Below are 11,425 nucleotides of genomic sequence, written 5' to 3' on the forward strand. Positions count from 1 at the left end.
TTTTTTACAATAATTTTAAAAAAAAAAAAGTAATCTCAGCTCTTTCTTTTTTGGTATAATAGACGAGAAACTACTTTATTCATCGACTCCTTTTATGTTCTCATACATTGCATATTATTTAATCAACTCAATCGTAAAAAAAGAATCATATTACGTCTTTTTCTCTTGTATATTCACATGTCTGCTTCACTTAACTACTTAGAAACTATTATTCTTTTTCTTATTTCCAAATAATTTTATTACTTGTAACAAAATAATCAATTAATCAATTTGTTTCATATTGTTATATTTTATTATCTCTCACTTAACAATGTAACACACTAGTTATGCAAAATTAACAACAATCTAAATATAATTCACTGGTTTTACTTGTTGAAATCACAAGCTATTCTCTAAGCATTTTATCATTACAATTGAAAAATGCAATTCAATAAATACAAGAATAAAACAAATAGCTCGTTACCTCGTTAGGTTTTTCTAGGATATGTCCTAGTACTAAGTATACATTTAATACACAATTCGTTATGCATATATAGTGTCTAGCAAAAGAAACATAAGTAATTCCTCGCATGATTCTTTCAAACAGGCTTTATAGAAATTTCAATATTACGTGACACTGTTTCGAAGTTCTAACTTTGATTTAATTTGTCAAGAAAGGCAAAGCAAACAAAAAAAAAAAAAAAACATTATTTAGAATTTATTATATTCTTTCTCTTCATAATTTTCAATTAGCTTGAAACTTTAAAATTTAATTAAATTTGTCATTATTAGTTAGGAAGTTCACTTAAATACCTCCTTTTATTTATTTTGGATCATTTAGATGGTCCGTGTGACTTTCCGTATCGTTGTGTTTATTTTGCGGTTTATAGCATTCACAAATGTTTTCCACCTGCTCTTTCTAAAGTTTCTCCTCCATGTTCCGTAAAACATTCCTAGTATGTCATTCTTTAAAGGGAATATATTTGGACTTCCCCCCAAAAAGGAAAATAAATTGAAAAAACGCAATATATTTATTGTAAACAATTTGTAAGTACAAGGAGACGGGGGAAATGAAAAAATGAATACCAAAATATTACTTAAGATTTTTATATCTAGTGTATGGTAGCCTGACGCACAAAGCATCCTGCGTTACCAGGGTGTGAGGAAAGATCATACCCCAAGGAGTGTGATGTAAACAATCTACTCTAATGCAAGCATTAGTTGCTGCTTTCACAGCTTGAAACCGTGACCTATAGGTAACAGGGAGATAACTTTACCGTGTATATTCTTTTAATTTATATTTTAAGTAACGTGCTCAAATCTTTGAATCAACAGGAGAGAATAGTCACGCTAGTTACTAAGTTGCAAATTCAATTTGGAAACAAGTCTGTCTGTTCCATCTCTTGTATGTTTATCAAACCATCCTGTCTATAATCAGACTTCAGTCAACTACCAGTTTATGCCATTTCTATCTATAGATGTACCCAAAACCTGTATAGAAGTATACTTTTGATGTACTGCTTTACAGCAAAACTAAAGTTAAGCATCCATGAGAAACCCAAGATAAAGAAGAACATGTAATGACTTCTATAGACAATTTCACAAAGCTTGAGAACTTTTGTCAAGGTTCTTGCAGCCACTCTTGAATTGCAGAACGGAGAGCATGATTAGGAACAAGATTCGTATTGGACAGCGTAAGGTTTGTCATGGGCGAGGTTTCATGTCCACTGTCCAACCATCCTCTTAATGCTTCTGCTTCATATGTGAAGCCATCCGCCGCTACTACAGGATCTTGCATGGTTTCCTGTAGTGAAACACATTAACAAAAAAAAATTGATTAGGATGAAGTTCCTTGCTTGCTTATGCTTTCTCAAGGGAATAACAATGAAAATACAAAAGACTATCTTAACTTCCCAAATATCACTGAGTTGGATGATAAAAACCTCATTAACTGGAAGATCAAACACAAAACCACATGGAAACTTCTAATCTAGCAGAAAAGAACCGACAGAAAAGGATGCTGAATTCTAGTCAAAAGTGGGGTTGGGGTTCCGGAGGGTGAGAACGCTAATTTCCCAGAAGTATCGACGAGCTTCAGATAATAAGTTGCCAGAAAACTAGAGCATCTACCTCTTTTAATCACGTAGATGACTGATAAGTCAGACTATATGGGACTTATAATGATATAATGATGACTGCTAGATTTAAAACAAGCAATATACTAACCTGAAATATTGGACAAATAAAATAGGATGGAATGTCACAATGCTCGTCAGAACCCATTCTAAAAGATGATGATGCCCCACATGAAGCTCTCATTGGTTCAAGCACCTTCCACACCTCTGAAGAAAGTTCAGGTCGGCAACTACTGTTCTTCTCACAACAACTCATAGCTAAGTGAGCCAACTGTTTGGCTTGCACAAATGGCCAGTCTCCAGCAGTTGGATCCAACAGATTTTTTAAGTTTCCTTTATCCAATGCATATTGGATTTCATTTTTTATCCCCAATGCAGACCTTCCAGTCAACAGCCTTAGTAATATAATCCCAAATGAATAGACATCAGACTTTGGAGTAAGCTCTCCTGTTTCGAGGAATTCAGGGTCCATGTATGCAAATGTGCCTTTTGGGTCAGTTCTGTAACCAAGCGTAGTACTATTTTCTGAAAAGTCTTCTTCTGAGATAACTCGACAAATTCCAAAGTCACTAAGCTTGCTCACAAAATTCGCATCAAGCAAAATATTTGACGGTTTTAGATCACCATGAATTACGCCCCGAGCAGTGCACGAATGGAGGAAGATGAGAGCACAGCAAAGCTCTGCTGCTACATGAATTCTCGTTTGCCACGACAACGGGGGCGTGTTACCTTTGCAGGTAAGACGATCTTCTAGGCTTCCATTGGGAAGATACTCATATACAAGAGTCCAAGCTTCTGGACACGCTCCTATAAGAGTCACAATATTTGGATGCCTCAACTTGCTTAAAATATTGACCTATATCATATCAACAAACCATATCATGAATTGCAAGAAAGATATCTGTGTTAAAGAATTAAAACTTTATGTTTCATATGATTAAGAGAGAAGCATAGGATGCAAAGCAAACATACAAAGCTAATCAAAGAAGAAAACTGACTGCAGAAACACACTAGTGTGCGTCAAATTGAATAGGTCTGTGAATCAGTGAGCACGGAAGATATCAGGTGCACTGACACTTATCAAAGAAAAAGATGTCAGGTGTACCGACACTTACCAGAGAAAAAGATATCAGGTGTACTGACACTACTCAAGGTTTTATGAGTAAACCAAGTCTTACAAGGTAATAATACATTCTAGCAAAACAGACAAGATTAACTAGTATTTAGATATTTCAACATATCACTAAAAGTTTCCCTTCCAAGAAAAACCTATTGGCCCAATCAATATACAACCATTTTTAGCAGATAATCAACCATCCTAGTGATTTGTGGGAGAGAACTTCTTCAGGGATGAAGGATTGTTCTCATCTGGTGAGTGGCAAATGGGGATGATCTAAGAGTAGCTACAATATGTTGAATACAAATAAACACGAAAGTACGTTTACTTTCCTCTATACCCGTTTGTGCTACCACCATCAATAGATATCACACCAAATTAAGTATTTTTGTCTTTAGTTATTTTACCTCCCTATTTTAATCTCTTGCCTTGGCCACACAAACAGGGACATAAAGTAGGATATGGCCAAAAACAAGGGATACAATTGAGAGGACAAACGGCAAGAGGCAAAAGAAATTGTAGAAATTACACAACAATTCAGGAGATCAGACACAATTTAGCTTCTATGCACAGATAAAAAAAAAATAGCAAAACATAACGAATCTGACCTCCTGTTGGAACTCTGAGGGCCCTTGCAAGCTATGAGGGTGCAGCATCTTTATTGCCACTTGAGTGTGGCGAAGGAGGCCTCTATAAATGCTTCCATAACCACCTTCTCCAATCTTCAAGGCTGGATCGAAGTTCTGAGTTGCTTCTTCAATTTCATGAAAATAAAATTCAGCAAATAGTACAGACGGAGATGGAAATGAGGACCCATCTGAGTACTGTTCCCTCTGGGACTCAGCTAATTTGAGTGCATCATCACGCTCCACCTTCAATTCATCTTTCTCCTTCCTGTACTTCTGCAGAAGGTCGACAGCAGAAAACATTTTCTGTTCCAACTCTTGCACCTGAGTGTCACAATTTAAGAGTTGACCCTCCAGTGAAGATGTCTGTGCTTCAGCTACCCGCAGATCTTCCTTAAGTTTTTTTAGCAGTGATTTCATCTGATCAGCTTTTTCCTTGTCTTTTGCAATTGCTTCCTCTAATTGTTTCCTCTGTCTCAACTCATCAGCATAGAATGTGTCTGATTCTTTTGCCTGAAACAAAACTATCACAAATAAGTATCTCAGATCCTCCATCATTCCCGCTTCCCTAGGAGAGCACATACTTGAAAGAACAATCTCCTTTTCAAAAAATGGCAGCCTAGGTCTTACCATCTTATATCTCAATCAAATTAAGGCTTCACATAAATCAAGCAACGGGTGGAAACTTGGCGCAAATGGGTAATAGTTGCAAACATCCGAGAGAATACCAAATTTTAGTACCATAACATTCAATTAAAAGATTTGAAGTACAATATAAATGAATAAATTACCCTTCGTCTAGCCTCAATTGCATCATTTTCAAATTTCCTACGCTTGACTGATTCTTCAAAAGCTTCTCGCCTTGCATTTTCTGCCTCTGCAGCATATTGCTTAAGTCTATCATAGAATTCATCGTTCATGCTTCCAGCTGGCACATCATTCACCCTCTTGACCTGCTAATTTTCCACGGAATCATCCAAAATTTAGAAAGCATATTATTAATCTAATTCTTCAAACAGAAACAACCCATTTCATTAGGAAGCAAGAAATGAAGGTATTGCTAGTAATTTAGTAATTTAAAGAGACAAAAGAAATAACATGATCTACTTACTATACTTGGACGAGATGACTGATGATGATCAAAATTGATATATTGCAGAGCGGATGAGTCAAATGCAGTCTCATTTCCAACCATTTCAACAGATGAACTTGATGAAAAACGTGAAGCCACTAAGGGATTTAGTGGTATTCCATCCCAGCCATCAGCACTTCTATCTGAACTCATGCTTGGGAAATTAGCCTGTAAACGCCTACCGGAGGAAATTCCAGAGAAGATTATCCTGTGATTGTCAGAAGCAACTCTACGATAATCTGTAAACCGGCCCCTGAGCTCTACTTGTTCGGTGTAACCTTCTGTTATAGATCTTGATCTTGGAATAATATCGTTATCTGGACTTCCTGGAATTGACGGTGACACACTGTCTGTATTAAGTCTCTTTGACTTACTTTCTCTGCATGACATAATGTAGTTTCCATTTAGAGTTTCCCATGTTTTCTAAGTGACATAAGAGAATGAACCCCGCCCTAACCCCTCGGTTCACGCATCCAAATCCCAAGGAAAGTCAATCTCAGGGGAGAAACGGTAGAAATAGAAATACATAGGAAAAGAATATTTAAAAGAAAACACAGAATTCTGTAACAATGTTATCCCCAGTTGTCCACCCAATTTTCATCCAAAAACAAAATTCCAGGATAGATCCAGGATTAAAGGACGCATACCTTGTATAAATGAGGTTCCCTTTGCATAAAAACCAGATGCAGCAGAATGTGGGTGCTTGTAACCGCACATAGATGGCTTTCTTCGACCTAAGGTCGGTCATTTTCCTGAAATTTCACCATAAGAGCTCAATTCCCAGCTTGGTGTGTTACGCAAAAAAAAAAAAAAAAAAGGAAAGATCCAATAAATTCTCAGACTTGATTTACTTGTTAAGGTAAAAAATATTGAGTTGTGCTGCTAGAAATTTGTTTTCCTTGTCTACGTGGTTTTAAGTATTCCTTTTTCCTTTGCGATCTATGTCTTTGGGTGATAGGGTGGTCCAGAACAGGGCATACGCACATTATTTTATTTCTCCTTAAAACAGCTGTGCTGGTAAGTATTTAGATGCAAGGAGGAACTCTGACAGTAATTTGAAAAAAGATGAAGGGGAAAACCAAAAGATCAGCAGGGCAAACAAATTAAATGAACTAGGACACCTAGGCCAAAACACTCTTGCCGAAAGGGCTGCATTATGCACGTTTGGTTATGCATAAGATGAATATTTCATGTTTCAACTTGTATTAATAATTCTGGTGGTCCAGTAAATCCCATGCACATAAAAACTTTAACACACGGAGCTAAGAAACCTTAGGTTGACCACTAAGTATGATAGCTTCACACCTTACAGATATTTCTTAGATAATACATCCATCAAATGAAGTTTATAAAGGAAGAAAGAAATAAGTCATGTTTCACAGATTTGGTATACCATCCCTGCCTGCTTATGCTGGAGTAAATGGAAGGAAAGGAACGGCAGATGTTTTGAAGGAAAGTCAGTTAGTGTCCAGCAGTGTTATCAAAGGCGCGCTTAAGCCCTGAAGCGAGGCTCAAAACATGTTGAGCGCTTCGCCTCGCTTTATGTGCGCTTCAGTGTCGTCATCAAGGCTCTAAGACATACTTTTCCTTGCCAATGAGCCTCTCTTGAGGAGGTGACACTAGATGATTGATATTTCACTTTATCTTAATATTTTTACAATTTCTTTGTCCATATATTTGTTATTCATGCTTACTATTATTAATCTTGGACTAAACATATATATATTTGTATTTTTGCACCATTGCGCTTTTTTTCTTTAAAGCCCACACTTTATATGCGCTTCGCGCTTAAAGCCCCAGCTGACCTTAGAGCTTTTTTCGCGCTTTTTGCTTTTGATAACACTGGTGTCCAGTAGCTTAAATTCAGAAGTTTATGGCGTTTAGCCATTTGATGTAATCTACAGGATATAAAGGAGGTAGATAGTAAGTTAGACTTCAATTTTAGGACTGTCAAGTACCACATCGCTAGGTGGGAGGCAAATTTGTCTCCTTATATGGTCTTGGGCAATCCTCACCTCCTGAGCTAGCTTTGGGGTTGAGTTAGGCACAAGGCCCAACATCCATTCTTTAGCATTGTATCAGAGCCAAACCTACTCAAGTCTTGTTTCAGACCATTTAAGGAAACAGATTTGCCTCCCATCCACCGATGTGGGACCTAACACTCCCCCTCATGCCCAGGAGTAGACATTTAGAGCGTGAACAATTTATGATGGGGCCCCAACATCGGGTGAAACAAGACTTGGGTGGGCCAGTCATCGATGATATCCTCTTTGTTCAGAAGGATTGTCGATACTTGTACTGCCTTAGCACCAACTTGGTGCTAAGTTTCCTTTTTTTCTTTTCAATATACTAGTTAATTACTCCTACATTCCTACGCCGGTTACATTTTTTTTTTGAGCCGAGGGTCTATCGAAAACAGCCTCTCTACCCCGCAAAGGTATAGGTAAGGTCTGCGTACATCCTACCCACCCCAGACCCTAGTTGTGGGATTACACTGGATATGTTGTTGTTTTTGATATACTAATTACTTACCTTCTCAAAAAAATAAAGAGATCGGTAATTTTTTTCCTTAAACATGAGCGACTTAAGTGACTTCTTTTCCACATATTCTACTGACTTCGATTTCATAATGGCATTTCTATATTTGAAGTAAAAATTTGAACTTGCAGGATGTAATCAACAAGTCAGCTAATGGACTAGATACACATTATGGAGAAGGGAAGAAGATGGGAGACGTGACCCTTCACATAATTTCTCGATTGTTCGGTGCTTGAAGTCTTAACCCAAACAAATGTACCAAGATGTTCACTCAATATATATTGTATTGACATTCAAGTAACGGAAAAAGAATATCTTATTTTTACTTTGAGTAGCACTTGTTTGCCGCAGCTCCCATAACAAGCTTCCCTATGTCATGCTGCGATATAAGCTCGACTATGCCCTTCTCAATTGAATCCATTTCAAGGACAAGTTTATCAGCTTGAACCTGAATTAAGAAACAGACACATTATACTTAGAAGAAGTAAAAGCATCAATTCAATCAAGAGTATAATAAAGGAATGTTGAAGTGCAGACTTTCTTATGACTATTAACAGTGTGTAGAGAGAAGCTCTGAACTGAATATCTGATGCATTTATCAAATATCTGAAAATGGTAATCTGGTTTATAACTTAATACTAATCCACGCACAGGACGGAGAACATGGAGTAAGGGAGAACTCCCATAATTGTTGCCACCAATAAAATAAAATAAAATAACATTCAATATTCTTCAGTAACACTCTCAAGTTACAGGCAAATATAAAGTTTTCAACTTGCAATAATCACCAATATCAAGCAAGCAACTAATAATTCACAGTCAATTTTCGGCAAAAGAAAAAGACTATACCCCGGCTCGTCCACAGATCTGAATATATTTTTCCAGAATCTTGTGCATGTCTTGCCTTTCCTTCTCATGGTAAGCTCTGACTTGTTGCACATCCAATTGATCTATGTTAAACTTTGAACCCACTGCAAAACCGTCCAAGAGAAAATGGATACACTTTCAAACAACAGTTGCGATGAGACTAAGTAACTATTTTCTAAGGAAATGAATAAGTAATCATCATTCTACTATTTAAAAAGAATTTAGATAAGTTACGGAGAAATTGACATCTCAAGCAGCACAGTGAAGTTTCCTGCTATATCTTTTGGCCGAAATTGGGGTGCCGGTACTTAGATTCCGGGAATCATTGCGGAAGCAGAAAAAAAATCTTGTAGATAAGTAAAGAACTGATTCTCATTCAGGAACAACATGTCTTAAACTGAACACTAAAAGTATTTTCAGAAATTTCAGAAGAATGAGTGAGAAAAGCTAACGAAATTCGTAATTTCAAAAGTAAATTTTGTTTTGTTCTTTTCTATTTTCTTTGAAGGTCGCATGGGGGTTGGGTTTCACGGAGCTATAAATGAAAGTGAATTAATTTCTGAGAGGAATAAAGATTTTGATAAGTTGTCACCAAATATCCCCTTTTTCCTTCTATTACTCTTTCAATTAGCAAGTAAACAAGAAATTAACTTCCACTCTACGCAAAACCCCTAGCCCACCTTCACCGCAAACAAAAATAAAAAAGAGAGTCTGTCAATGAGATTATTCAACACCACATCATCAGTCTTGAGCCTCATAATAGGGAAATCGAAGGGATTGATAAGCTTAATTCCAGGAACAATTGCAAAGAATTTGTAGCATCCTCAAGTTTGAAAGCTTAATAGAATTATTACCCAAAAAAAAAAAAAAAAAACTTGATAGAATTGTAAATTAATAACTGACCTTTTCTTAGCTGAATGTTGGGCATAAAAAATGTTCAAAAGTGTAGTTGATTAGGTAGGAATGTTACACCAAGAATGAGAATCAGACCTATTATAAAACTCAAGAGTAGAACCAGAGAATTACAACCAACTTCCCTCCAGCACATCTAGCAGCTGATACTAATCAAGTACACAAAGTCCAATTAATTTATGCCTGAACTATCAGTCAAGTATACAGATCCCCTTAGCACCAAACAACAAATAAAGCACAGTTTGACTTTATAAGTCTAAACAAACATCAGAAATCAGTGGTTAACCTTTTACTCAAGTATGAAAACAAGGTTCAAGAACTCTCACTATAATAAAAAGGTGAGAAAAAGCAAGACAGCTCAACAAATCAAGCTAACTCAACAAACCACCTTTTCCACAACACCTTATCTAGTAAAAAAGGGCAAAGGTCAGCCCGATGCACAAAACATCCCGCGTTAACAGGGTCCGCGGAAGGGTCCACCCCAAAATAGGTGTTACATAGACAACCTAACCTAATGCAAGCATTAGTGGCTGCTTCCACGGCTGGAAGCCACCGACACAACTTTACCTTAGCAAGTCAAGATTAAAAAAAAGAAAAAATACAAAACTTGATCATCAAAAATCACATTAATGTGGAAAAAGTAAAAAGAAAAACAACACCATAGCAAGCCAACAACAACAGCGAAGGTAGAATGTACGCAAACCTTATCCCTACCTTTGTGGGGTAGAGAGGCTGTTTGCGACAGAGCCTTGGCTCAAAAGAAAAACACCATAGCAAGCCAAGATTAAAAAAAAAAAAAAAATCAAAACTTGATCACCAAAAATCACATTAAAATGGAAAAAAAAAAAAAAAACGAAACACAAGAAAAAAGAATTAATTACTTATAGGTATCTTTTGAGCAGGAGTATGAACATGAAGAATGCAAATTTCCCTTCCACCAAACTTGTTTAAAGCCCATGTCAAAGCTGGTTCAGTCTCCTTCAACTCTTTCCCAACAGCAACATAAATCACATCATTTACAGGCGTTAATGTACTTCCTTCTTTCAGAACAGACAAATCAACCTCTGGATACCTTACCGGACTCCTTCGAACCACTTGACTTGAAGCCTCCATAGCCATTTGCAAATTGTATAACAAACTAAATTCTCTTTTTACACACAGAATTAGACTTAGAACAGAAAAGGGTTTTGAGTTTACCACATGAATGAAAACCAAATTGATTTTTTTGGGGTATAACAGTTAAATTCTCTTTGTATACACAAAATTAGACTTAGAACACAAAAGGGGTTCTTGTTAATGTGATGAATGAAAATACCCTTGTTTTTTCTTGGAATTTCAGTGGAGTTTGATTGGTCATTTGCTTTACAAGCGATACAATTGAGGTGAACACAAAAGGGGAATATGTGTACTAAATGCTGGAGGAAAGTCTATGGATTTGAGATTACATTATAACTGAAAAAGAGGTTCCTTGTCTGAAGTATTTAGCAGTATATGGTGTTGTAATCAAGCCATTAATTAATTAATCATATGAATATTAAACTAACTTACCCACTATTAAAATGAAAAGAAGTTTTGATTGTCATACAAGAAATTTAATAAGTAATATTATCGTCGATGAAGGAATTTCATCTTCATTCTTCATTCGATGATAGCATTACTTATTAAATTTCTTTGCATCATATATTTAAGTTGGTCAACTTTTCTCTCTCTGCTGCACTTTTGTCGGTTCTGTTCTCAGTCTTTCTTGTTTGTTCCTTAAAACCGAAGCTTCTTCGAACAATTAATTCTAGGTGACCAAAAAGTCTTGAAATTACTAAGGGTGACGTGTAGGGCCCACCTCACATCAAAATTTAATTAAATTTGGGATTAAGAAGATTGGAGTTCAAAATATAATTGTTAAAACTTCTTAATCTTTTACAAACTACAAAAAAACCCAAAACACCCACCCATTATACTAAAACACCCACCCAATATTCAAAACTTCCAAAACCGTTCATCTCCACAACTCCCTCGCACTTCTTCCATATTTCAAAATCAAAACTCCCAAGCAACAGTTAATCTCCTTCACTTGGACGTCTCTCATCTCTCCTCTTTTCTTGTCATCTTCTTCTTCACCCTC

The 11,425-nt window shown here is 36.4% G+C and overlaps 1 protein-coding gene across 4 annotated transcripts; it reads right to left on the minus strand.

The window, feature by feature from the left end:
- Nucleotides 1–1,337: 1,337 nt before the first annotated feature.
- Nucleotides 1,338–11,024, minus strand: LOC132645572 (U-box domain-containing protein 33-like). Of its 4 annotated transcripts, none has more exons than XM_060362617.1 (9): nucleotides 10,188–11,024; nucleotides 8,377–8,498; nucleotides 7,854–7,975; nucleotides 5,637–5,741; nucleotides 4,969–5,368; nucleotides 4,649–4,810; nucleotides 3,840–4,370; nucleotides 2,206–2,970; nucleotides 1,338–1,783 (listed from the first exon to the last, which is right to left on the minus strand). In XM_060362617.1, the coding sequence occupies exons 1-9, from the start codon at nucleotides 10,423–10,425 to the stop codon at nucleotides 1,601–1,603; spliced, it is 2,628 nt and encodes an 875-aa protein (XP_060218600.1). In that variant the 5' UTR covers nucleotides 10,426–11,024; the 3' UTR covers nucleotides 1,338–1,600. The 4 variants fall into 4 exon arrangements, with proteins under 4 accessions (XP_060218600.1, XP_060218599.1, XP_060218601.1 ...); XM_060362616.1 differs by having other exon boundaries at nucleotides 4,649–4,813; XM_060362618.1 differs by lacking the exon at nucleotides 10,188–11,024 and adding an exon at nucleotides 9,385–10,073 and having other exon boundaries at nucleotides 4,649–4,813.
- Between the last annotated feature and the right edge of the window lie 401 nt (nucleotides 11,025–11,425).

This window comes from Lycium barbarum, chromosome 6 (assembly GCF_019175385.1).
Source record: "Lycium barbarum isolate Lr01 chromosome 6, ASM1917538v2, whole genome shotgun sequence".
NCBI classification, from domain to species: Eukaryota; Viridiplantae; Streptophyta; class Magnoliopsida; order Solanales; family Solanaceae; genus Lycium; species Lycium barbarum.

Coding starts and splice junctions, on each gene's coding strand:
- LOC132645572 (XM_060362616.1), bottom strand. CDS start 10,425: ATGGCTATGGAGGCTTCAAGTCAAGTGGTTCGAAGGAGTCCGGTAAGG. Junction 4,814..4,968: donor AGTCATCTCGTCCAAGTATA/GTAAGTAGATCA, acceptor GTGGAAAATTAG/CAGGTCAAGAGGGTGAATGA. Junction 2,971..3,839: donor CCTCAGAGTTCCAACAGGAG/GTCAGATTCGTT, acceptor GATATGATATAG/GTCAATATTTTAAGCAAGTT.